At 45.7% G+C, this 27,095-nt stretch overlaps 3 protein-coding genes and 1 long non-coding RNA gene across 14 annotated transcripts; 1 reads left to right on the plus strand and 3 right to left on the minus strand.

The window, feature by feature from the left end:
* Window positions 1-204: 204 nt before the first annotated feature.
* Window positions 205-3,519, minus strand: LOC140004322 (pollen receptor-like kinase 4). The gene has a single exon (XM_072056926.1). The coding sequence runs from the start codon at window positions 2,324-2,326 to the stop codon at window positions 458-460; it is 1,869 nt and encodes a 622-aa protein (XP_071913027.1). The 5' UTR covers window positions 2,327-3,519; the 3' UTR covers window positions 205-457.
* Window positions 3,520-9,066: 5,547 nt separating this feature from the next.
* On the minus strand, window positions 9,067-11,852 carry LOC140010322 (uncharacterized). Its single transcript, XM_072056925.1, has 2 exons — window positions 10,497-11,852; window positions 9,067-10,427 (listed from the first exon to the last, which is right to left on the minus strand). The coding sequence occupies exons 1-2, from the start codon at window positions 11,473-11,475 to the stop codon at window positions 9,175-9,177; spliced, it is 2,232 nt and encodes a 743-aa protein (XP_071913026.1). The 5' UTR covers window positions 11,476-11,852; the 3' UTR covers window positions 9,067-9,174.
* Window positions 11,853-12,379: 527 nt separating this feature from the next.
* LOC140004584 (uncharacterized) lies at window positions 12,380-14,924 on the minus strand. Its single transcript, XR_011817608.1, has 2 exons — window positions 14,400-14,924; window positions 12,380-12,681 (listed from the first exon to the last, which is right to left on the minus strand). It is a non-coding gene; the product is annotated as an uncharacterized lncRNA (long non-coding RNA).
* A 792-nt stretch (window positions 14,925-15,716) lies between these two features.
* LOC113698930 (DNA repair protein UVH3) lies at window positions 15,717-27,045 on the plus strand. Of its 11 annotated transcripts, XM_072056929.1 has the most exons (17): window positions 15,754-15,924; window positions 16,057-16,307; window positions 16,483-16,678; window positions 16,788-16,908; window positions 17,301-17,378; window positions 17,501-17,554; window positions 18,165-18,349; window positions 18,529-19,823; window positions 19,900-20,210; window positions 20,555-20,749; window positions 21,111-21,196; window positions 21,401-21,680; window positions 21,781-21,917; window positions 22,290-22,374; window positions 22,814-23,368; window positions 23,794-24,508; window positions 25,753-27,045. In XM_072056929.1, exons 3-16 carry the CDS (start codon window positions 16,608-16,610, stop codon window positions 24,472-24,474), a joined length of 4,134 nt encoding a protein of 1,377 aa, XP_071913030.1. In that variant the 5' UTR covers window positions 15,754-15,924; window positions 16,057-16,307; window positions 16,483-16,607; the 3' UTR covers window positions 24,475-24,508; window positions 25,753-27,045. The 11 variants fall into 11 exon arrangements, with proteins under 11 accessions (XP_027074709.1, XP_071913030.1, XP_027074710.1 ...); XM_027218908.2 differs by lacking the exon at window positions 25,753-27,045 and having other exon boundaries at window positions 15,717-15,924; window positions 16,509-16,678; window positions 23,794-24,550; XM_027218909.2 differs by lacking the exon at window positions 25,753-27,045 and having other exon boundaries at window positions 23,794-24,550.
* Window positions 27,046-27,095: the final 50 nt, after the last annotated feature.

Here is a 27,095-nt window from a genome sequence, read left to right on the forward strand (position 1 = left end):
CGGAGGTAATCCAAAGATGGAGCGCAGCTGACAAGACAAGAAGAAGAGGTGCTAGTAAAACAGACAGGCCATAGATAATGCTAGGAGCTGGCAAGAGAAAATAGTAGTACAGGAAATTTCTTGATTTCATTAATTTTTTTTTTCATTTTTGAACTTTATGATGAGTGGCGCCGTGGAGTAGGAAACAAGAAAAACTCGCATTAATGAATCCTCAAACTCGTAAGGTTTTACTCCGGAAGAATCAACAGTGAAAGCAAGGTTCAAAAAGGGAATTTTCCTCTCTAGCCGAGTCGAGCTGCAACTTGAAGTGCTTAATTTGTAGTACTCCATATGCAACAGGGTCACGGTATGCCGTCTAACTCGAACAGAAATTCTACATTCATCAAAGAAACACTACTGGCATGGTACTTTGCTGTCTCTGCTTGGATGTTCCTGCAGCCGCAATTCTCTGGATCAATTATGGCGATCTCTCATAGATTGAGGTACTGATCAATGCGGAAGCATCGTCCATGGATTTGTCTTCCTCCTCTTTGAGTGTGCTTATCATGGCAGCAATTTCATTCATGCTTGGACGGGCTTCTTGGAACCGATTAACGCATTTAATAGCAATCTGCAGCAAGTTAACCATCCTCGCTTCGCTAGCTCCTTCCCGAGTCAATGTCCTATCAAATACTTCAACCGTCCACTCTTCTCTAACCACAGACACAACCCAGCTCGCCAGGTCCAGTCCATCACTCTGGACTAGCTTTCCTGTCAGCAGCTCCAGCAGAATTACCCCAAATGCATATACATCCGCTCTGAATATTGCCCTGTTGAGATGTTCTCCGTTTCCTTGGTAGGAATTATCACTGCCAGCTAATGAAGGATCTTGACTGTCCAACACCAGCCCATACTCGCTTATGTACGGCTCCATATTCTGGGTCAACAGTACATCGGATGATTTCAGGTTACCATGAGCAATCCCGTCTTCTCGAAGCTCTTGATGCATGAAAGCTAAGCCGTCAGCTATGCTAGCAGCGACGTCCAGCCTAGTGCTCCAGTCGAAGGTTTCTTGTTTGGAAGAATAGAAAGCGAGGGCAGGCAATATATTTGGATGTTTTACGCGGTCTAATCTCCGCATCCTCTGCTTGAAATCATAGCTAGATATTGTCCAATCCTTGATCCTTTTTACGGCCAAAATCATGCCCATTTCTTCGGAGAAAACCTTGTAGACGCTACCGTGTTTTCCTCTTCCCAGCAACTCAGCAGGAGCCTTGAGTAAATTCTCAAACCTTATCCCACTCACCTCAGGGCTACTGAGAACTATTAGTGATGACGGTACCACTGCGCTTTCACCTGAAGCAGTCGAGTAGTCAGACTTGCTGACTGGACCAGTCTTGAAGTTGCTCGGCGTGTAAATTTGCTTACTGATGCTATCATCAACTGAAGCTACCCTAGAATCTGCTTCGACCTTAGCTTCAGCTTTCTTGCACCTTCTGCAGAGAAAGACGATGGTGGCAAGCAACACAGTCAAGCCTAGCAAGAAATAGCCCAAGAACGTCAGAATCTCATCTTTTGAGTAGCCCCCCTTTGGCTTGTCGGATGAATCAGAGGACGCTGATGGGCAGCTATTTGGAAGCGGAGGGCCACATAGTTGATCATTTTTCGTGAAGCTACTCGTGGGGAAGCGATCGCCACCACTCGGTATAGGTCCACTAAAATTGTTATTAGAAACATTAAATGTGTGGAAATTGGAAAATTCAAAACTGGGAAGAAACCCAGACAGCTGATTATTTTGAGCAGAGAACTCTATCAAACCAGATATCCGGGACAAATCAGGTAGAGTGCCAGAGAAGTTATTCGATGATATGTCAAGTACTTTGAGATTATTCAATCTCAGGAACGAGTCAGGAAGGCTGCCATTGAAGCGGTTTCCTCCAAGGTACAGGCGTGTGAGTTGTCTGCAGTTGGCGATCTCCGCCAGGCTTTCTCCCTGGAGGTTGTTATCCTTGAGACTCATGACAGTTAGGCTCGCGGCTATAGATTGCACGTCGCAGAGGAAACTGGCATTAAGATTTCCTGAAAGTTTTAAGCCATCAAGGGTGATATTCCTCAGAGAGTTCCTGTTATCACAGGCGACACCATCCCAATGATCCCTGCAAGGATAAGAGGTTAAATTCCACGGTGAAGCCTGATTTGGGGGAGCGCTTTCTGTGAGCCCCGTGATAAGATTACTCAATGCTGCTCTAAGCTCTTCTTCATCTGATTTTATTGAATGGAAGTGGAGAAAGAATGAAAACAGGAATACCCAGATGAAAATTTTGTTCATGTTAGATGATACTGACATGATGAAGCCGGGAATTGTAATCAAGAATCCGGGTTGAGTTGAGGCTAGAGATTTGACATGATTTGCTCTGTGTGTGGGTGTTATGGCAAGAGGAGGGAATTCCAATGTTCCATCAGTCTTTTTTAACTTCTGTTATCACAGCCATTTGGCGGCATTCACAATGGCAACTTGAGTGTCATTTGGCTTTGATTGACGAAGTCAATCCACCAGTCCCCTCACGGAACCCAATCGGATGCCGGCGACACTGGTCTCCGTTTTTTTTTTTCCAGGCTCCCACAAAGGGAAGATTTTTTGTCTTTTACACTGTCGTCAAGCTCCGGCAGGACAGTTTTTAACACCAAAAACAATTGCAAATGAACCCATTGATTACATTATGAAAAAACCTCGGGCGAAGATTTTATAAAAATTGCGCGGCCATTATGGACAAAAGGCAGCTTTTGAATCCCAGACTTGCTGAGGCGAGTAGCACATCCTGTTAATTTCCTGTTTTCTTTGTCTCGTACTTCACTATTTTAGAGACGAGCACTTATATTACTGAGGGTGCTCACCTCGGACACGCGGCGTGTCCGAGGTGAAGTCACCTCGTCCCTCATCGGAGCCCATCCCTGTCTTGAGCACAATCCCAGAGCCCGGCTTCATCCCTAGTCCACCGTGTAGGTGACCTCGGCACATCCACCTCGGCCGCACACTGATGATGTCAACCTGCCTGACATCTTCCAGGACCAGCACTTTATCTGAAAAGCACGGGAGGCACTTGATGGCACCTGCACCATATCCTCCGTCATCACTCCCAGGCGGCTACAGTGTCAGAGTCAGACTCCCCGACAGGAGACAGAGCCGTAATGTCAGAGTGGGTCCCACTAACATAAGTCCAGAGTCTCGCCTCTACTCTTCTATAAATACCTCCCTCACACTCCCACCAAGTAAGCGGACACTGTTCATTAACTCATTCTCATTATTCTCGTTCTCATACTAACTTGATCGTCGGAGTGATACCAGGGGAGAAGCCCCGCCACACACTTCGGACGAGGAGGTTCACTTCGGACACAGGAGTTCACCTCACTTCATCTCAGAGAGGACTGATCCAGGTCGGTCTAGTTACCAACCGAAAATCACCTCCTCAATTGGCGCCGTCTGTGGGAAACGAGATTACTGTTACTAAAATGAGATCCACGCGCTCCAGAAGTGGTCGAGTTCCCTCAACTGGGGCTTCTCTGAAGAGCAAGGGTCCCCGAGGACCCAGCCTGACAACGAGGAGGCCATCGCCAAGATGGCCGAGTTCGTATCACACAACCCTACCATTTTTGAGGAGCTAGGAAGGTACCTCAAAAGACAGGGGAAAGAAAAGGCCGAATCTTCCAAGAGGAGGCCGACGAAGTCCCCTGAGGCACCTTCAGATGAAGACTCCGATGAGGGGCGTCTCTCTCGGAGTACCTCCAGGCGTGCCTCCTCCAAGGCGACCTCTAAAATTGCCTCCATCTCCCGAGCGTTTTCTCGAGGACTCCTAGGGAAACGGGCCGAGGACCCACCTCGGCGCCCCGGGGGCCTAGCTTCGGACTACATGAGGGCCCCGCCCTTTACGGATGACATCAATGGGGAAAGGGTGCCCCCGAACTTCAAGCTTCCAAACTTGCACACCTATGACGGCCGAGGTGACCCCGAGGATCACCTCCGCGCCTTCATCTCCGCATTCCGACTCTACTGCGTCCCCGACGCCGTGATTTGTCGGGCTTTCCCCATTTTCCTACATGGGACTGCCCGGAAGTGGTTCTGGAGTTTGGAACCAGGGAGCATTTCCTCCCTGGATGAGCTGATAGACCGGTTCATCCACCGCTTCGTGTCGTCTCGACCAATCACGAAGACTTCAGCTTATCTCTTGAACCTTCAACAGGGTCAGGGCGAGTCTCTTCGCTCGTATGCTCAGAGGTTCAACGAGGAGAATGTGCAAATACCTGATCAGAACGAGCAGGTAACTCTCGCGGCCTTTACCAACGGGTTGGTGGCCGGACTCTTCAACACCGAAATCCATCGGGATTACCCTCGTACACTTCACGAACTCTGGGAAAGAGTGGACCAGGGAATCCGAAGTGAAGATGTGAATCGCATGAAGCGAGAAGCCCAAGCCTCTCGTACGGGACAAGATGCCCGGAGAAGGAAAGACATCGGCCGAGGTGAACCCGGCCCAAGTGGCACTTCAAACCCACCACGGGACCGCCGGAGTGTCTTTGACCGGATCGTGAAAGGAAGATCTTCCACCTCGGACGCTGAGCTAACACCGCTCAATTCCAGCCGATCTCATGTCTTGGCTGTGATGAGGCAGAACCACCTCGGCCGAACACCTCCTGAGATCCCTGGAAGAAGAGATAGGAGGAACTCCAGCCTCTACTGTGCCTACCATCGAGATGTTGGGCACGAGACCGAAGACTGCAACGATCTGAAACGAGAGATCGAAAATCTAATTCGGCAAGGACACTTGAAACAATTTGTCCGCAAAGATGGAAGCTTCGGACGAAGTGCCTCCCACCGGGAGAGCCGAGGTCCTCGCCGAGAAGACAGGCGGGACACCAAGTTCAACTGCCGAGGTCCTGAGGACCAGAAAGGGGACCAAAGGCCTCCACGCGACGGGTCACCAGGCTATGGTCCCAACATTGCCGGGGTGATCAACACCATCTCAGGTGGTCCCACGGGAGGAGACAGCCAGAGCTCCCGAAAGCGGACCTACCGCCAAGCCGGCATGGATGTGGCCGAGCCGAGCTCGAGGCTGTCCGAGGTCATAACTTATGGTCCCCGCGACCCTGTCCCCGCTGCCTCCAGCAATCACGAGACCCTCGTGATTGAGGTCCTCACAAACAATTATATAGTCAAGAAGGTCTACGTTGACCCCGGAAGCTCGGTAGACGTCCTGTACTACCGAACTTTCGAGAGTTTGAAGCTAACCCGGGAACAACTCACTCCGGTCAGAACTCCCCTTGTCGGCTTCGGGGGACACGTCGTCCACCCGGAAGGCATGGTGAATTTAATGGTGACTATCGGGCGTCATCCCCGTTGCCGAACTGTGCCTGTCAGCTTTGCGGTGGTCAAAGCGGACTCTCCTTACAACATGCTGATAGGCCGGCCCACGCTCAATGCCTTGAGAGCCGTATATTCTACCTACCACCTAAGCTTCAAATTTCCAACACCAGAGGGGGTGGCTGAGGTGAGCAGTGACGTGGGCGCCGCCCGAGAATGCTACCTCGCCACCATCCAAGCCGCAGTCGGACCTCAGCCCCCGCCGAGGTCAGAAGAAAAGAGGCCGGCTGTCCTCTCCATAGACTGCATCGACCCTCACAAGGCAGGAGAGCCCAGCAGGCTTGAGCCAGGGGATGAAGTGGAACAAGTGGTCTTGGATGAAGCCAAGCCTGACCGAGTGGTCCAAGTAGGGGCCGGACTCCCTTCACCCCTGAAAGAAGAAGTGATCTCCCTGATCAAGGACCACCGAGACATCTTTGCGTGGTCCGCAGATGAAGTGGTCGGAGTGCCACCCGAGCTTATGACTCACCAACTTAACGTTAACCCACAGGCCCGACCTGTGCGGCAGAAGCGAAGACACTTCGGCCCCGAACGCAGCAAGGCCATATCGGACGAGGTCGACAAGCTCTTGCCGGCCAAGATGATCCACGAAGTCCAATATCCGACTTGGTTGTCCAACCCAGTCATGGTCAGAAAGGACACCGGCGGATGGAGAATGTGTGTAGACTACACCGACCTCAACAAGGCCTGTCCCAAAGACTGCTATCCCCTCCCGAGGATAGACACCCTCGTCGACTCGGCGATGGGGTACGAGATCCTGTGCTTCCTAGATGCCTTCAAAGGGTATCATCAAATAGGAATGAGTGAAGAGGACCAAGAGAAGACGGCGTTCTACACCGACCGAGGTGTTTATTGCTACACCACCATGCCGTTTGGGCTGAAGAACGCCGGGGCGACCTACCAAAGGCTGATCAACCGGCTCTTCAAGAATCAGATCGGCCGTAATGTGGAGGCTTACGTGGATGACATCCTCGTCAAAAGTCTCGCCACTTCATCCTTCCTGTTAGACTTGAGGGAAGTCTTCGGGGTCCTGCGAGACTCGAGGATGAAGCTGAATCCCAAGAAGTGCGTCTTCGGCGTCACCTCGGGAAAATTCTTGGGGTATCTGGTTTCCCATCGGGGGATCGAGGCCAACCCCGACAAAGTCAAGGCCATCCAAGATATGTCCCCACCTCGGAACCTCCGAGAAGTCCAAAGACTGAATGGACGCCTGGCCGCACTGAACCGCTTTTTGTCTCAATCTGCTGAGAAGGCCCTGCCCTTCTTTAAAGTGCTGAAGAAGTCTGATCAGTTCGCCTGGACTGAGGAGTGTCAGTCTGCCTTCGACCAGCTGAAGCAGTACTTGCACCACCTGCCCACTCTCGCTTCACCTCGGCCCGAGGAGAAGCTCTACCTCTACCTCTCTGCAGCCGACGAGGCTGTCAGCGCTGTGCTCATCCGAGATGAGGGCACCCAAGTGCCGATCTACTACGTCAGCCGCGCTCTTCGCGGGCCGGAGACTCGATACACTCAGGTGGAGAAACTGGTGCTGGGACTAGTCCATGCCGCTCGGCGGTTGAAGCCCTATTTCTTAGCCCATCCTATCTCGGTCAGGACTGACCAGCCCGTTCGGCAAATATTGGTGCGACCCGAAGCTTCTGGTCGCCTCACCAAGTGGGCTGTCGAATTGGGAGAATATGACTTGTCCTACGAGCCACGCACCGCCATAAAAGCTCAAGCTTTGGCTGACTTCCTTGCCGAGCTCACCTTCACGGAAGGTCCGGAGTCCACCTCAGCCTTAGCCGAGGTGTCCTCCTCACCCCAGTGGACATTGTATGTCGATGGATCCTCCAACGGAGAAGGCAGCGGAGCCGGACTTCTCCTGGAAGGACCTCAGGGAGAGGTGTGCTCCTACGCCCTCCGCTTTGGCTTCCCAGCCACCAATAATGAAGCCGAGTACGAGGCCTTAATTGCTGGACTCCAGTTGGCCCGAAGGCTCGGCGCCCAGCAAGTCCACGTCCGCAGTGACTCCCAACTTGTTGTGCGCCAAGTTCTTGGTGAATACGAGGCTAAGGATGAGACCATGCAAAGGTACCTCTCCAAAGTTCACCAACTCACCGCATACTTCAAGTCATTCGAAATCCAAAGAATCCCCCGGTCCCAGAATAAGCGAGCCGACGCCCTATCCCGGCTGGCCTCCACTTCATTCTCGGACCTCAACAAGACGGTCTTAGTGGAAGTTCTGAATGAACCAGGATATGTGGAAGAGGTGGCCTGCCCCGTCCACTCCGAAGATAATTGGATGACCCCGATCATCCTCTTCCTGAGTCAGGGAACCCTTCCCGAAGACCGAGCCGAGGCAAGGAAGATACAACGCAAGGCTGCTCGACACGCTCTCCGCGATGGAGAATTGTACAAACGCTCTTACCTCGGCCCCTGGCTGAGGTGTGTCACTCCCGAGGCCGGACGTCATATCCTCCACGAGATCCACGAAGGCCTGTGCGGAGCTCATGTCGGCCACAGGATGTTAGCCAAGAAGACTATGCTCCTTGGATACTTCTGGCCATCACTTCGGCAAGACGCCCAGGACCTCGTTCTCGGCTGTCCTTCCTGCCAAGTCCACGCACCCGAGCATCACCAGCCCTCAAATTTCATGGTCCCCATCACTTCACCTTGGCCATTCGAGCAATGGGGGACAGATATCATAGGTCCTTTCCCTAAAGCGGTCGGGGGCTATACCTTCCTGGTGACGGCTGTGGACTACTTCACTAAGTGGGTCGAGGCCGAGCCACTTCGCACCATCTCGGGGCTGGCCATTCAGAAATTCTTTTGGAAATGCATTGTCTGCCGCTTCGGCATACCTCAGATCATCATCTCGGACAATGGGAGACAATTTGCCGAGAACCCATTCAAGACCTGGTGCGAGAACCTCGGCATCAAACAACACTTCACTTCGGTAGGCCACCCCCAGGCCAATGGTCAAGCAGAAAACTTCAACCGGACTCTCCTGCATGGCCTCAAGACCCGACTACACCGAGTTGGGTCATCTTGGGTGGAGGAACTCCCCAGTGTCTTGTGGTCGTATCGGACCACGCCGAGGTCAGCGACTCAAGAGACCCCATTCTCCCTGACCTACGGAGCCGAGGCTGTCATCCCGGCTGAGATCCTTACCCCCAGCCCTCGGCTGGCAGCCTATGCCGCCGAGGTGAACGACGAAGAGAGGCTGCTGGACCTCGACCTCGTCGAAGAACGAAGGGACCTCGCCTCCGCCCGGATAGCTTCTTATAAGAACACACTGGCACACTATTACAATGCCCGGGTCAGACATCGTAGATTCCGCCCTGGAGACTTGGTTCTCAGGAAAAACTCAGTCAGCCGAGCTGAGCCTCAAGGAAAACTGTGCCCAAAATGGGAAGGCCCCTACCGAGTTGTGGAATCTGACCCTAAGGGGTATTGTAAACTGAGTTACCGAGATGGCTCATTAGTGCCGAGGTCTTGGCACGCCGAGAACCTTAGGTTGTATTATGCTTGAAGTTGTGACTTCATTCAGTTGTTTCATCCAATTATCTTGTCAAGTTATGACTTCAGCTATTTAGTTATTTTTCAACGATATGATGCCCAGCATCTTTTATTAAAAAATAAGGGGGACAAACAAGGGATGAAGTCAAAGCAAGAAACAAAAAGCGCTGAGATAAGAGGAAACAGACTTTCATTTAACAGAAGTATTACAAAAATTACAAGGCCGAGGTCGGAGTGCTACTAAACACTTCACCTCGGCCACCCCCTTGAAGCCTACAAGCCTAAACCCCCGTATCGGCTGCATCCCCGGTCTTGGCTCCCTCCTGGGCATCCATCTCTTCGGCCTCCTTTCCGCCGGGGTGAACTTCATCTCCAGGCTCTTTGCCGACGTCCCCTCCGGCTTCGTCTCCCCCGGCATCCTCTCCAGTTTCTTCCTCTTCAACCCCCTCGAACACTTCGTCGATTTCGTACAGCCATTTGTTGAACTCGGCCTGGACCTCGGCCAGGTCCCTTCCAGCCTGGAGGCCCTCAGCCATCCGGTCGCACAACTCCTTGGAGTTCTCGTTGTAACTGGTATGATTTTTCAGAGACTCCAAGGCTTCGGGAGCGAGATGAGCTGCAGCCTCGTCTATGGCTGATGTGAAGCCAAACATGAAGTTCGGCGTGAGCAGTTGGCCGAGATCCCTGGTGAAGGCCTCAGACCTCCGGAATTCGTCCACCGCCGAGGCTCCAGCACTGTCAAGGGCTTGCTGGTGGGACTTCTTCGCCTCGTCCCCCCTCTTCTGCTCTTCTTCGAGAGCCGATCTGAGACTGTTGACAGTAGCCACGGCCTCCTCATCCTTCACCTCGGCCTCCTTAAGCCGCCTTTCAAGCTCGGCCTTCTCAGACTCGGACACCGCCAGTTGTTTCTCCAACTTGGAGATCTGATTCTGTAGCTTGCCGGTGTCCTGCTCATCGACCAGAGCACAATATCGGTGTGCCATCTCGGCCGCGAAGGCTGAGGTGGAAGCCGTGGTCACCATCAGACTTTGAACCAGCTCGGCCGGGCTCAGCTTCTTCATGAACTCCAAATCCCTTGGCAGAATGGAGTGCATTATTAGCTCTTGAGCGACCCGAGGGTGTTGGCACCTGTCGTTGACCGAAATCTTCCAGTTCGGACACCAATGATTGCCGGAGTGCGTCTTCTCGTCTCCGGAAAACACTGGGGGGCTATGGAAACGATTCCATAGCGAGGTCCCCGACACCGGATTAACCGGAGGCTTCAGCTGCTTGCCTCGGCCAGAAGGAGGTGTGACTATTTTAACAACTCCAAGGGGAACTCCCTCTGGCGCAGACGAGGTGGACCCAGTAGCCGTAGTGGCCGAGCTGCTCTGGCCAGCCTTGGTGGAAGTGCCTTTGGGCGCTGAAGTCTTAGCGGCTGGTCCTTGTGACTTCTTCTTTGGCGGAGGCGCCGACGTCTCGTCCGAACTTTTCCTCTTCTGCCTCTTGGCCACTTCGGACGAGCCGGAGACGACGAGGTCAGACAGTTTAGTCACTGCACAAGGAATAAATATTATCATATGCCTTAGCCGAAATGAAAAGAAAAGCCATGAAAGAAAATTACAAGGTTTCTCAAGTTTAATGGAAAAGAAGGGAGTCTTGGTAGTGTTGATCACGGCTCGACTTATCCCTCCATCTACGAGCACGGCCTCGGGGTAGTCATGGCTGAACAGCCGAAGTCCCGACTTCATCAGCTTCTGGAAGGACTCCTCTTCGGCATCCCCGGCAGAGGGGTCGGCTTTCGCCTTAATTGGCCTCCACCAAAAGCCCCTCGGGAAGTCCACTCCGGACACGAAGAAGTAGTCGCGCTTCCAGTTCTTGATCGAGCTGGGAGCACCGATCACCAACTTCGGGATGGCATTGTTCCTGTTGCCAACATAAAACCATCCCTTGTCCGACGCGTGCGCCTTGAGGGTGTAGCATCGGCGGAAGAGATCGACGGAGGGAGTCACCTCCTGATGTCGGCACAGCATCTCGAACCCCACAATGATGCGGATCGCATTCGGGGTGAGATGGGTGATTCTCACCCGGAAGTGACGAAGTAAATCTCGGAGGAACCTCGACGTAGGCATCCTCAGCCCGGCCTCCAGCTGTTGAACGTAGACGGCCATCATGCCAAAGGGGGGCTCCGCGGCTGTGTCATCCGCCTCGGGCGGCAATACTTCGTACCACGGCCGGAAGGGGTACTTGTCTACCACCCTCATAGCCCTATCTCTTCCTACGCGACTCCTAAACTTCGGCATCTGGCCGAAGTCGATGTCGGCTACGTCCACTGGAGCAACTGGCTCCGGTACACCCTCGTCATGGGGTATCTCGGTCCCGAGCTCGGTATTATACTCCACCTCGGAGCCGCCCTCGCTGATCTCGGACGATTCCAGTTCCGAGGCTATCTCTCCGGCTCTCACCTCGGTCGATCCTTCCTCAGAACTCTGTGCCGACCCCTCCGAGCTGGACGTCGTTGCTTCTTCCTCAGGATCCGCCCTCACCTCGGTCTGGTAGCTCGGGGTCACGGTTTCTTTATGGGTTTTAGCCGTTTTGGCCATGAGTGAAAGACGAGATAAGAAAGAAAAGGGATACTTACTATCGTTTACGGAACTGGACGAAGTGGATGACTTCGGCTATGATCTCGGCTGGAAAAACTGACCTCGGCAACACTCGCAAATTTTGCAAGTCACAAGCGAAGAAAGAAAGTGATGGGCCATGCGGTGAAAGGGACCACCTATTTATAGGGGATGGCCAGAATCCGAAGAGGCGGCAAGAATACGAAAAGACGACCACGATCGAATTCGAAACGCCACGCCTCTCTCTCTCCTCATTAATGCCCCGTCCTTTCGACTGATACCTTCTGCACGAAACGTCCCACTACTTCACGACGCGACGGTTATCAGTGACCACGTCCTATCAACTGATTCGCCCACGTGTCACGTGGACTGATCCAGGTCGGTCTAGTTACCAACCGAAAATCACCTCCTCAATTACAAATAGTTAAATACCAGGTCCGCATCACACATCTTAGATTACAGTTAGAACGCGACCCAGCTTTAGGTTTACAGCATGAAAAAGTCTTGCCCTGTCAAAACCCATCTGCATATTAAATTGATAGCCATAAGATAATTGGAAATTAACCCTGGCCAGCATCGAGTGAACTCACGACCAATCTGACCTCATTTTCTCCCACATTTCATCACCAGTTCATACAAAGTCCCAATCCTTAAAGCTACGAAATGTTATTCTCATGCTGAGCTTATGAAAAATTTCAATTGTTTGAGTGAAAAACCAGCATATCAGCATCATAAATTAAATTTTACATTAATGGTCCAACCACTTATGCTTGATAGTTTCTGGACCTCAGTTTTGCTAAACACTCAACCGCAAGATATCTTTGCAACTTCTTTGGTCGCATGCAATAGCTTATAGAAACAAATAGGCAACAAACAGACCTGCTCATCAGCAAAAAGTGATAAACTTGGGTCGTAACAAGTTTTTTACACGATTGATCTAATCCTCCCAGAATAAAAGATCTGTAAGGGAAAAGGCAAAGGCAAAAGCCATTTGGCAGTCACATGAAATAGAAGATTATTCAAAATATTAAATTTTATCTCCATAGTAGTAAGCAGTCCCCACCATTAATGCAACAGTTGCACCTTGTGCAACCACACGAGCTCGCATCAACTTTTGACCTAATTGAGAATTGCCTTGTCTAAAGCTAATAAGTCCGGCCGTCAGCACTCCAGCTGTAATAAATGCACCTGTTTAAAGTGGATCGATACATTAGGTCGAGAGTCAGGTTGATTGTATCACACAAAATAAGAAGACTACAATCTCTTACAAATTTCAAAAAATCAAAGCATCATTTCAATAAAAAAAAATCTAATAATCAAGCTATTCTGAATTAACAGGGATATCATGTAAGAGAAATGATTTCTTCAAACAAAGACATAATGTTGCACTGCAAACTACATTTAAACACAAAAGACGTAAGAACTCTTAACATACTTAAGCTACAAAGTGCAGGGTGTGTACTGCAAAATCCCCGCAAGCAGATGTCTTTTAATCTTGTTCCTAGAGAGTCTATACTCTGTACTGGGGGGGGGGGGGCAAAGCTCATTCTCTTCATCATGCCTTTTAGCTAGAGCCACATAAGTAACTGTCATTCCCAGCAGCAAAAAGTAAGAATTTTATCGGGAGTAACCATCTCAACCGCTATCCCTCTCCTCATTTCAGCTAAAGTATAGCACATGGAAGACAACCATGCTACAACTGAGATCTCTTAGTCATGTGTCTCTGACTAAAATCAAAGCCACCACGATATACCAGGACAGCGTAAATTTTAACTATAAGTCAGTGGTAATAATCCAGCCACACCCATTTGTTAATTGTTGAGATTCATCCACATATGGGGTCAAACATGAAATGTCTGCTGATTTTCTTCTGTATGCAGAACACACCTCATCACTAAAACATTTGGTGGCAGGATATGGGAGATGCCGTCGAGAAGGAACATCTATGGTAATGCCTTGCCTCAAATCCCTCACACTATCATGCAAGTCAACATGGGCCCCAACTAAAGGTTTAGTTGTAGCTTCTGTTCTATCTGCTCACTACTTGAAATGGACGATGAGTTTGAACAAACAGAGTATTCCACTAATGCTGCAGTATTCGCTGGAAGAGGGAAATATGTATATTGGGACAAAGAGTCCAAAACCATTGATGAAGAAGTGAAAAAAGGGCCTCAAGCAGTAACTTCTATTGCATATTCCCTTCGGTTGTTAGATATTCATCTGAAACCACAATGTCTATGTTGTATAACCCAATTCCTAGCCCATCATGGCTATGATGTAAGAAATGAAAGTATCGCTCGATTCATGTCCTCAAGGCGAACATACAGACTATTTAGAAATTCTAACACACCCATCTTTAAGGAACTGTTTATATGACAGGATAAGCAACTCAACAGGCAGAATAAATTCCAAAAAGCTGTAAGAAACTAGAGCACAATATCGCTATCATGTTGACCAGATTGAGTTCCAAAGCTTGATGGGATTGGATTCATGGCACCAAAAACCTCCAATGCCAACCACTGAGGCTCATGCATGGTTCACAGGAAGAGAATTCTAGTATTGTCACAGATACTAGTACAAGGAAACATTCGTTCGCGGGCATCAAATATGTGTAACCGCGTATTTTCTATTTTGCAAGCTAATCGACTTGTAGCATTTCTTATTATTATATCCTCTTGATCTGCTGGCATCTCAGTGAAAAAAACGCTCATCCGACAATAGACCAATATAAATACTTCCAAACAGATATGGAGAGAATGCATTTTTGCTAAAACCCGGAAAGGAGAAAATCACGCATCGATACTGTGGTATATCCAATCCCCATTTTGTTGTCAAGGACAATCAGAGATATAAAATATTTGTAGTAACAAAATAGGATTTTTGAGAAAAGGGGCGAGAAGTTGTACCGAAGGGGACGAGGGGATTTCTGACGCGCTTCTTGTCCTCGAACAAATGTTCCAGCTCCCTATTGGCGGTTCCCATCTTTTCCATCCACCACTCTTCGAGGAGAAAAGACCACCAGCCAGACGTCCGTCTTCCTGTCGCCGCCGGTGGGCTGGACTGGGTTGGGATCGGTTGGATTATTCTGCAGATCCCCTGTTTCCCCCACTCCGAGCAAATCAATGAACATCATAGCTCGACGCCTTCACCCATTTACGCCCTTGTATTCTATTTGTTTTTTCCATTATTTGCAAATTTCCCCTTGGCTTTTCATTTATTCTTTCTTATGCCTGAACATTTCGTTATTAGCACTTTAGCCCTTCAATTTCTTAATTTTTCCTTTATTGCCATTGCAAGTTGCAAACTTATCTAGTCAAAATTCTCTTCCAATAGATGCTTGCTTCGGCTTTTCTCATGCTGCTTCTAGCCCAACAACATCGAAATACCGGGTTAATTGAAGTTAACAAGATGAATGAAGCTAAGTGTGCTATTTAAATAAGAGTCAACAAAAGACAAATACCAAAAAAAAAAAAAAAGTATCCTAAAAGATATAAAATTATTATGTCTTATCTTTTTATTTAAATTACAAGCAATTTTTGTAACTTAGATGATATTAGCACTTTCACACGAAATACTTTTTAAATGTCTCTCTAAGAGAGGTGATGTATTATCACTTTCATACAAAAACACATTTTAGTGCCTCTTCTCCAAATATGTGATAGCGGTGAAATTGAGGTTGTCATATAAAATAATGATCTCATATTATTTCCTTTTTTGACAAATTATTCTGGTAACCATTATACTTTTTGAGTTGTCGAGTTTTGGCTCCTCAACTATTAATAGTATATTTGTAACTAATAAATTTATCAAAACGGTAAATTTTGAGTAATTGTATCTAATTTTACTATTAATAGCATCATATTTAACTATTAATAGCATGTCTTGTGAATCATAAAAACCCTTATATCTGATAGAATTAACGGTAGAATCAAATGAAATGATCCAAAATTTATATTTTTGATACTTTAGTAGATAAAAACACACTATTAATAATTAAATGAACAAATTTTAACTATTCAAAAAATTTAGCGACTATGGAGATAATTTGCTCGTGCTTTTGCACATGGTGAAAATCGTGGAACGAAATGCAATTAACAATAGTTAAGAGTGGTGCCATTAATTCCCCTTAACCCATAACCCAACCGCCCAAGTACGCTCGAGCTTCCTATCGGCTCTACGTTGTCGTTTTGGCAACCTCGGCTAACCGACTTTGCAGCAGCAAAGTCATCAGTTAGCTCATCCTTCCGTGGCGGCAAAAGCATCCCAGATAAAATTCCAAAAAGAAAACTGGGTGATGGTTTTATGACACTGCACGGGACAGGCAGCATCAAATAAGCTAAAATATGGGCGTCCACGGCCTCTGGGACCTCTTGGCCCCCGTTGGCCGCCGCGTTTCCGTGGAAACCCTTGCCGGGAAACGACTCGCAATCGGTGAGCCCCTTCGTTTCTCCATTCCAACCCTAATCATGCCAGATGCCAGATTCAGTTATGATATTAAGAGAATTATAGTCGTGAACTATTGATGTCAATTTTTAATTGTAAGCTCACTTAAATTATGCTTAGACGCGAGTATATGGATGATTCAGTTCATGAAAGCGATGAGAGACGAGAAAGGAGAGATGGTAAGGAACGCTCATTTGTTGGGGTTTTTCCGACGAATTTGCAAGCTTCTTTACCTCCGAACCAAGCCGGTCTTCATCTTCGATGGCGGCACGCCCGCTCTTAAACGCCGTACTGTGATCGCCCGCCGCCGCCAGCGCGAGAATGCTCAAGCCAAGATTCGAAAAACCGCCGAGAAGCTTCTTCTTAATCAGGTCCCTTATTTCTTCCACCAATTATTATCAAATGCTCTGTATTTTTTTCCTTGTTTTATGTTCTTCATTTCTAATAGCAAATGAGATGCCTCTTTAATTGTTTAATTTAAGCAAAAGGAATATTAAGTGCTTCTTGTATTGTGGATGAAATTTGGTTCATCTGTGTGTGTAATAGGTGTTTCTGTTCAACCCTTTTAACAGCTCAAGCAAATAAGATTGAAAGAACTGGCTGCTGAACTTGAGAAACAGAGAAGGACTAATGATGCTAAAGGTAAGAAGGTCGCGACAGATGAAGCACAGATGGCGCAGGAGACATCAGGACAAAGCTTATTGTTTACAGATGATTACAATCAGGAAGCATTGGATGAAATGTGTGTGCTAAACTATGTTATCTTGTTTATTTGTAGTTGTGAAAGTTTGAAAGGAAGTGTATGGCTATAAAAAAAAAATTCTTACTTTTTTTATGTTGAGTTAATCAAGGTTGGCAGCATCACTTGCAGCGGAGGAAGATGAAGGTTTCGCTGCTGCTGAGTCATCATCTGGTGTGGGGATTCAAACTGAAGAAGAAGAAGGTGCTGATGAGGATGAAGAGATGATCCTCGTGAGCTTTTCTTTCTTGTCAGATATTGTAGTTATATTATGAGGAGGTTCGGGGGGAATAAGAACCATATCCAAGTTTACAATTCTGGAGATTAGGGCAAGGAATATCTGATACATTATTGAAACCTTTACCACCTAGAGTTTATTGCTGCAGTTTCTAATTTAGCCATCAATCTGTCACCAAAAGTTGCATCTTTTTACCTGCATATTTGGATTAAGGATCATTTTTACAGTTATCAAAGTTAAAAACACAATATGTTCCATTTCTATTGCTTATTTAGTTTTTGGACCTACTCTACTTGACAGAGACTGATTTTGTTGTGCTTTGCGATGATATTAAGATTGTAGAAGATCTAAGTGGTGTCTCGCTTGACTCTATTCAATCAATTGCAGCCAACCATGCATGGAAAAATTGATCCTGCTATCTTAGCTGCCTTACCTCCATCCATGCAACTTGATCTTCTCGTTCAGGTAATTTAGTGATATATATATATATATATAGATATAAGAAGTTTTGATAGACAAAGCTTTGTCAAACTTTAATTAAAAAAAAAAAAGCTTTATTCTTTTCTGATATCTTGATTTCCTCACAGATGAGAGAGAGATTGATGGCTGAGAATAGACAAAAGTATCAAAGGGTTAAGAAGGTATGATCTCAACCACCTTAAGAGGTAAATGTATATAAATGAGCTGTAGTCATAGTTTAGCACCTTTAATAGATGTTGAGCATCTCCTGGAAAATTTTTGGGAAGGTACTTTATTTTGTTTGCTTTAAAAACTATACTGTATTTTCTGCTGTCAGTATGTAATTACTAGTAAGACAAATTACATATTTGGTTGTACTTTATTTTGTTTGCTTTAAAAACTATACTGTATTTTCTGCTGTCAGTATGTAATTACTAGTAAGACAAATTACATATTTTAAATCTGGATCATTGATTCTTTGGTTTACAGTAGCTTGATAGGATATTTATATGTGGTACAAAGATGTACTTGTTACCTTTTGATTTCTTCTTTCTGATGTAGATAAGAAATGCTCAATGCTTCTTGAGTGTTGCAGTCTTTTACCTCATTGCAAGTGTTTAGGTGTTTTCAGGACTGTGTGTCAGCTTGTGTCATTTCCTGCTTTTTACTGGTTTATGTTTATCCATCTTCTCTAAAGTAATGCTAAAGTTGCAGACTCTTTAGGATGTTCCTCATCCTTCTTTTTTTCTTTTCTTTTTTGCTTCTGGGCATTTTCTTCGAATGTACAAATAGGCCCCTTCTAGATTTTCGGAATTACAGATACAAGCTTATCTTAAAACAGTTGCTTTCCGGCGTGAGATAGATGAAGTGCAGAAATCTGCTGCAGGAAGGGGAGTAGGTGGGGTACAGACTTCAAGAATTGCTTCTGAAGCAAATCGAGAATTTATTTTCTCAACAAATTTCAGTGGGAACAAACAGTAAGCAAACATCTTTTGACTTTTGACTATTGGTTTCTGCTCAACAGAGCTCGTTCTTGAATTTAATACATCTGCATAGAGTATTAAATTCAAGAACGAGCCTTGTTTATTTTTAAAATTTTGTCTGAGACACCGTCCTTCAAGCAATGATATTACTTATTGTGCACTTGAATTATTAGGGTCCTTACATCTACTGGAGAAGGGAGCAAGAAAAGTGAACAAAGTCAAACAGCACCAGTGAACCCTTCCACAAGTGCTGTCAATGATGTTGCATCAAAAACAAAACACACTGCTGTGGCTGGATCTACTGTTGATGAACCTCAAAGGAATTTTGAGAATGATGTCGAGACATATCTGGATGAGAGGGGTCGGGTTCGAGTGAGTAGAGTTAGAGCTATGGGTATTCGTATGACTCGAGATTTGCAAAGAAATTTGGATTTGATGAAAGAGATTGATGGAGAGAGTGTGTGCATGACTAAAAGTGCAATAGAAGAATCTACCAATTGTAGCAGTGTAGTTGATATACCAGACAATTTTTCTAAGCGGATCCCAAATTTAGCAACCTGTTATCAGGATTCAAATGGAATGACTTGTGTTGATGAGAACAATGAAGAAAGCATATTGAATGCTGGAACTTCCATGGAGATATCTTTTGACGATAATGGTCAGCATGAACTGGGTGGTGAGGATGATGATCTATTTGCTCATTTAGTTGCAGGAGATCCAGTAATGGAATTTTCTATTAATGATTCTCTCTCAAAGAAACAATCTTTGGATTCTACTTCAGAACCTGAGTGGGAGGATGGAGATATTGAAGTTGAAGCTGGTACTTCAAACAATAAACTGAAATGTAAGCCACTCCTGCCAGATGGTATGCGTGATGAGAATGATTTGGGATGTGAGGATGGTTCTCTTGGTATCCAAGAAGAGGCCTCCTTTTCTGGTGAATACTTGGACATTGTTTCTAAAGGTGCTTTGGAAGAAGAAGCTGATCTAAAGGAAGCAATAAGGAGGAGTCTTCAGGACCTGGATGATCAAAGGCTTGTTGATACACCTGATGAGGATGAAAAGTGTGGAGCAACGGCAGCAGTGGTTAGTTTGAGCAGGAATTCTGGGTTTATTCATAAAGAAGTGGATGGAAAAATGTCACAACCTCCCTCCACATTTAATAATCAACAGCATGAGTCCCCTTGTCATGTTCAAGAGAACACCAGAAGTCCTGCTAGTAACATTGTGGAGACCAATAGTTCTTTGGACGGCCACTTGACTGCATATTTAGAAGTTAATTATGGTACGAAGGATCTTTTGCCTGAAAAAGCATGTGGAAGCTACCCATTCGTAGACCCACTAATGCAAGATGTGAGTGGAAATAATACTTCGCACCAAGAAGTATGTGGCACCCCTGTACAAGAAAAGGATGTTTCGCCATTTGAAGCGCAGCTTGCTTCTGGCACTGGGGATGGAATTGTTGCAGGTAATGATAGTTATTCAACATGTTCCTGTCATTTGTAACTCATCATTCTGCTGATTTGCTGATGCCATTTTTGCAGATGGTTTACATAATGGGTCTGAGGCTGAGGCAGTAGTAGATGGCCATTTGAATAGGACAACTGAAATAAAAGGAGCCTCTTTGAAAGATTTAATGATTGACACTGCTCAACAATGCAGAGAGGGAGAAGTTCATGAATGTGGAGAAGAACATTTGGGTAAAGATGGTTCATCATATGGCAGAAAGGAAGAAGCTAGATTGGAGGAGGAAGTGCTACTTTTAGGTGAGGAGCAGAGAGAACTTGGAGATAAGCAGAAAAAGCTTGAGCGAAATGCTGAATCAGTAAGCAGTGAAATGTTTGCTGAATGCCAGGTGTGATATGTCTTGATATTGTTCTTAAATATTGATGGATCCAGATATTATGGCCGTACATTCATAACCATTCAGAGTCTGAGCAGGATCTTGTTGTGAATTCTAGATAGTTTTGTTAAAATTGAGTTCCTTATTGTTTGTTAACCTGATTCATGACTGGTGTTTCTATTTCAAGTCAAAAGCATGCCTAGATACTGATAAATTTTTTATTCCTGTCTTTTGTCATGTTCTTCTTTCATTTAGGGAACATTGTCCCTTTCTGTTTATCCAAATCTTGTATCTTTTGGTTCAACGAAGCAAAGCTTATCAAGCTTGTTGGGTTTCATTTTTTTCCCTTCTTGTAGGAGTTACTTCAAATGTTTGGCTTACCTTTTATTATTGCACCCATGGAAGCTGAAGCTCAATGTGCATTCATGGAACTTGTAAACCTTGTTGATGGTGTAGTTACTGATGATTCCGATGCATTCTTGTTTGGCGCACGAAATGTCTGCAAGAACATTTTTGATGATCGCAAGTATGTTGAGACATATTTTATGAAGGTTTGTGTCGTCTTCAATTTGGGATTTCGTTTACTCTTTACTCACTTTTGAAGCACTAAAAAATAAGAAAGCTCCAGAACTAGTTGTCTTTATGCCCTGGCATGATGTTAAGTTTAGTTTGCGATGGTTTTCCATGGCAGTGTGTAAATATTACTTGTTTTGAGATTAGGATGATCCATCCTTGATTCCTTTCCCTCTCTCTCTCTCTCTCTCTCTCTCTCTCTCTCTCTCTCTCTCTCTTTGCCTTTTTATCCCATGTATTTGTGTTTAACTATGCAGTAGCTTCTTAATCTTCTTGGCAATAACATTCACATTCTAGCATGGACTATCTAATGTTGATGCAATTTATCTGGCTGGCCAGGACATAGAGAATGAGCTTGGCTTAAATCGGGAAAAGTTAATTCATATGGCACTGCTGCTTGGAAGTGACTACACTGAAGGTGTAAGGTAAAACCTTTTCTCGATCAACTCAATCAGGAATACAGAATTTCCAATCCCTTATTTTGTTGTTTTGTGGTTGAGGCTGAAGATGTGCTGGCATGCTGTATTGATTTCATTTTATTTAGTTCTAGTTCCTGATTTATATTATCTTGGTTCGGAGTACATTATGACTTCGTGTCTGGTCTGTTCTAATGTACAAAATTTTTCTAGTGGAATTGGCATTGTAAATGCTATCGAGGTTGTAAATGCTTTCCCTGAAGAGGATGGCCTCCATAGATTTCGTGAGTGGATTGAATCACCAGATCCATCCATTTTGGGAAAGTTTGATTTGCAAGCAGGGAGTAGCTCAAAGCAGATACAATCACAAGTTGGTGAGACTGATATGAATTGCTCAGATGCCAAGTTAAGTGGAGTTGCTGCACGTGATGCAGATGTTTCTGGGTCTGTTGATGACACCCAAAAGTTGAAGCAGATTTTTATGAATAAGCATGTATTGTCATGATTCTCGTGTTCTTTGTGTTACATGCATTGGTAAGGGACACTGCTCTTTCTTGGCTTTTATGTTCATTCATTAAATGTTCTATATGCAGAGAAATGTGAGCAAAAACTGGCACATTCCTTCTTCTTTCCCGAGTGATGCTGTTATTTCAGCATATTCATCTCCACAAGTAGATAAGTCAACCGAGCCTTTCTCGTGGGGGAAGCCAGATCATTTTGTTCTCCGCAAGTATGTGTTTTCTGCTTGTCTCGCTTGAAATAGTCTTCTGGGGCATTTTAGAACCTGAGACTTGTTTTGAGTGTTGAGTGACAAGTGTTGTTGTAAAGTTATTTGTTCCTGGTTTAGATAATTTGATCCTTCAATTTGTGGGTGGGGGGAAGGGAGGGAGAGGGAGGATTAATAGGTGGCACTTATTGGTTGTTATTGTGACAAATTCTTTAATATCAGTTTCTTTTTTAGCAAGAAAATAGACAGTTGCACTGGAAATTAAAATGCATAGGAAAGTTCAGTTCTTTCTTTGCATTTGACTTTTTCTTTTATAGTTTTGCCTTGAGCACTTGTTGGGAGCTGTGTTGCTTAGCTTAATTGGTATTGATACAGATTGTGTTGGGAGAAATTTGGATGGAGCACCCAAAAGGCAGATGAACTATTGCTTCCTGTATTGAAGGAGTACAATAAACGTGAGGTTGACTCATCTTCTCTCTTTCTCTCTGTATTGAGAAGTTTCGAGGGCAACCATACATCTCTCTCATATTTAACAGTTCATGTCCTGTTTCACAAGTAGTGTCTATCCCATAGTATGAGGAAGATCTTGCGTTCAGGATTTTAGTGTCAGTCCTTTGATGGTTCCATTTGTTCACTTCTTTGGCAGATGCACAAGGAAAAAGGCACTTAGCTCTTTGATGAACTCTTATCTTTCATATTTGCTGGTTTAGATGTTGAATTGATTCTGAAAGAGTTCTATCCAAATTATGTAGTTTTCCTCTCAACATGCAAGTTGTTTTTCTTGTATTGCATTTCTAGTTTCAAATGCAATGTGAATGTCATTGCTTGTACTGTTGTATATATATTTTTTTTTGGCTGCATGATGATGTCTTGGTGTTTCTCTGCCTTGATTGCTGTAGACTCAACTGCGGTTGGAAGCATTTTACACATTCAATGAAAGATTTGCAAATATTCGGAGTAAGAGGATCAAAAAAGCTGTCAGAGGTATAACAGGGAAGAAATCCTTGGACTTGATGGATGAGTCTGTGCAAGATGGCCTGAGAAGTAAAAAGAAAAGAAGAAACAACCAAGATGTTGCGGCTGGGGACAAACTAGAAGAAGCTTCCAGTGGACAAGAATATGCAGATGTTGGGAATGAGGCCAAGACTACAGAAAAAGTAAATGAAACGGAGTTGAGAAATATAGGATCCCTGGGACGACCTTTACACCCTGGTGGTGGGAGTAGGAACAGATTACCCAGTGAGGAAAACTTTCAAGGTCGAAGTAGAGGAGTTACTGTTAGGAAAAGAGGTAAAGCTAGAGGTAGAGGTGGAGCAAGTGATCATCCTATTAACAAAGGAGGAATTAAATCTCATTCTTCAGAATATTCTTCATCTAGCCCTGATGATGAAATCTATAGCGACAGTGCGCAAGATGTCCAAGTTAATTTTGGAGAGCAAAACCAAGTACGAAGAGTAAGTCTTGTATTTTGTGTCTCATCATCCGTTCTGATCTTAAAGTTTGCTGTTGCACTAAGCATTGATGAAAGCTTGAAACTGACCATGTCTGGAAAAATCTGACCTGATCTGAGCAATATTGTTTTCTTCACTAGCTTAAATAAATCCCATATTCTTAAAAGTCCTAATCAGCACCTAACGTTGTTTGTACCTTTTGGTCCACTTAAGCCTTAATATACCTGCAGTAGTGGATAATCATTTCATTCATAAAACTGATTAGATTCCAGCCCTTCATCAGTCTAATTAGAAGTCTTACCAGGCGTCTTTAGGAAGATCAGTTAGTTCACCTTGACTTCCTCTGCCCTTTTTCCCTCGCTCTAAGTAGTTTTTGTCGTCATTCCTTCTATTTGGTTGTGATTGGTATTCTATTTGTGAAATTTCAGTCGAGAAGGCCTCGGAAGGAAGTGAACTACTCTGAGTTTAACTTGAAATCTGATGATCCCGATTCGGGTGATGAAAGCTCCAGGGAGGGTAGTGGAGCAAGGAAAGTGTCGTCTGCAGACATGCTCGAGGATCTTACAGCAGCTGTTCCAAGCAAAATTAACGAGAGTGAAAATCTTGATCAAGAACTGTCCTGGGAATTTCTCGAAAAGGGTGATGGATATGGTGTTGGCAAAGCTAAAGAAGATATGGGGACAGATCAACTAAACTCCAGTCCTTCCAATGATATCGTTTCCGATACCGAGTTATCCAAAGAATACCTGTCAGTGGGAGGTGGATTTTGCTTGGACGAAGATACTACTGATGGGGACTTGCAGGGGTCATCTAAGTGCCCGGGGAAAGTGACGACATTTGAATCTGATCCATCCAAGTGCTCGGGATTGGGGGAAGATGAGATCAGTAAGAGCCCCACCAGAGCAGTGAACCCTGTTCAGGCGGGGAGACTGGGGAACCTGGATACTTCGTATACCACCACCACCAAGAATCCAGATGAGAGTGCAAATAGGGATAGGTCGGAGGTAGCAAGCATTCAGGAAATTATCAGCGACGATGATTATGATAAGGATTCTTCAAGATATTTCCGTGCAATGCCAAATTTAAGGAGAAAAAGAAGGAAAACTTGATGTTGCACCTTGAAGCATCGAGTGAAAAAAGAAGGTATTTCCTTCGTTTTTTAATGGAAGTCGAATTTCTAGCGTATCGTTCTGTGCAATTTAGATGATTTGCGTTTTATGGGGTACGTGACCGTTTCATTATCCTAAATGGAAACACCACCCACCCCCCTCTCTCTCCCTTTTCTTTTCCCCCAGTTTTTCCGTTTTCTAAATGGAATTTTTTGTTGTCAAGTACTATATAAAAAGGAAAATGGTAAAATTAGAATTTGAACATTTTAAGGTAGAACAAAATTACCCGTTCAGCATTTCCAACAAAAAAAAAAAAACAAAGGAAACAAAATAAACTAGTCGAACAAGGAACAATCCAAGACAGCGAGCGAGTCATTGAAACAATTTGGGCAAATTATCCAATTGGCCCTTGAACTCTTTGTCTAGGTAAAAATAAGCCCCTCATCTATTTTTTGCTGACTTTAAGCCCTCGAACTTGTAAAATTGGACACTCGCGACTCTTTTAGCCAGTTTCTCCGGTTTTACAACCGGAAGGCCAATTCAACGAGTGCCAGTGTGCTTCTTCAAAGGGCATTTTTGTCCGCAATTTCTAAGCAAAGAGAACAACTCCTCCTTCTTCCATCCATTTCTGCAAAACCCTTGTTGCCGTCGCTTTCTCTCTCCTCATTCTCTGCAAAACCTTTGTTGACTAATTTTGCCTTCTTCAGCAGCCATTTTCTGCTCCGAAATTTTCAACCATACGCAAACAGCTGTAAAGCTCAGCACCAAACTCAACAACCCACTTCCCAATTCGATCCCCACAATGGCCAGAACCGATAGCCCTTTGCTCCTCATTGGCGGCAATGGGTACCCGTACAGATCCTTATTCCCCTCGTAGGAGCTCGCATTAAACCTCGGCGGTTCCGCTCCTATTTCCTGAGGACGAGGGTATCGGACCCGACAACTTGTTATTCGAAACATCGAAAATCGAGAGGCGGGCCAGCAATCCCAGCTGCTGAGGGATGAGCCCGGAAAGTTGGTTACCGTGGAGATCGATCACATTAAGGTAGGCGCAGAGAGTGAGCTGTTGCGGGATTGGGCCGGAAAGGCGGTTACAGGAAAGGTTTAGGACAGCGAGATTGACGAGGCATTGGAGGTCAGAGGGGATGGGGCCTCTTCAAGAATCCACTCTTTGATGGAAAGACCATTCTCAAGATCTGAAACTTCAACAGGGTACTCTTCTTGACTCATCATCAATTTGAGCAATTTTTTTTTTATTGGTTGGTGATGTTTTGACAGTTTGGAGGCGTGATTGGCGCATTCAACTGCCAAGGAGCTGGTTGGGACCCCAAAGAATAGAGGATCAGGGGTCACTCCGAGTGCTACAAGTCCATGTCCGATTGGGTTCACGTCGCCGAAATTGAATGGGGACAAACCAAGGAAGCCTCCAAAATGGGCGAGGCACAGGAATACGCGGTCAACCTAAGCCAGGCCGGGAAATTATTCTTGACCAACCCCGCTTCTCCTGCAACTGAAATCACGATCGAACCTTCCTCCTTCGAGATTTACAGCTTTGTTCCCACCAAGGAGCTTGGTCTCGGTCGGGGCACCAAATTCGCCCCCATCGGCCTCACCGACATGTTTAACAGCGGAGGGACCGTTCGGGCCCTGGAGCATAACGACTCGGGCGCCGGAGATGGCGTTGGAGGAGAGGTCGAGTGCTTGGAGATTAGTACAGCTGGAGATATTGGAGGAGATGGAGCCCTTTAGGAAGAGGTTGGAGAGGGAGAGTTTGTAAATGCGGCCGTTGTTGCAGGTGGCACCTTAGAGGAAGGAGGTGAAGCCTTGGCAAGGGTTAGCGAAGATAGCTTTGCTCCAGTTTTGGAGGTTCTTTAATGGGTGTTCACTGATGCGGGTTAAGCATAACTCGTCGTTTGGATCTGGCTCTGATGGCTATGACTTTGCTCGTGGGAAGATTCCTAAGAGCGGAGGTATCACTCTCCTGCAGAGAATGAGGAGAGAGAAAGCGGCGGCAACAAGGGTTTTGCATAAATGGATGGAAGAAGGAGGAGTTGTTCTCTTTGCTTAGAAATTGCGGACAAAAATGCCCTTTGAAGAAGGGCACTGGCATTCGTGTGAATTGGGCTTCCGGTTGCAAAACCGGAGAAACTGGCTAAAAGGGTCGCGAGTGTCCAATTTTACAAGTTTGAGGGCTTAAAGTCAGTAAAAAATAGATGAGGGGCTTATTTTTACCTAGACAAAGAGTTCAAGGGCCAATTGGATAATTTGCCCAAACAATTTTAGTAGTATGAGAAACGCGTACGGTACTAGCGGCATGTGTGCTTGTAGAGAAAGCTGGAAAGAAAGGAAGATGGATGGGGAGGCGTCGTTATGGGAGCGGTGTTGCCCATTCACAGCCATGGTTACGGTGGTGTTGCTCCGAAGCAGCCACACACGTTGAATTGGATATATTAACCGTTTTCATGTTACTAACATTCTTGTATGATACTTTTCAGCTTTTCTTTTCCTTCCTATGCGCTACTACTACCGCAGCTTATTCCAAGTCAAAGCCTGCCTTTCTTGGTTTTCCTCTCCCGAGTTAGTAGTAGTACACGATTGTTTGACAGGTAACTCATTCCATT

Source organism: Coffea arabica, chromosome 7c (assembly GCF_036785885.1).
Source record: "Coffea arabica cultivar ET-39 chromosome 7c, Coffea Arabica ET-39 HiFi, whole genome shotgun sequence".
Classification (NCBI taxonomy): domain Eukaryota; kingdom Viridiplantae; phylum Streptophyta; class Magnoliopsida; order Gentianales; family Rubiaceae; genus Coffea; species Coffea arabica.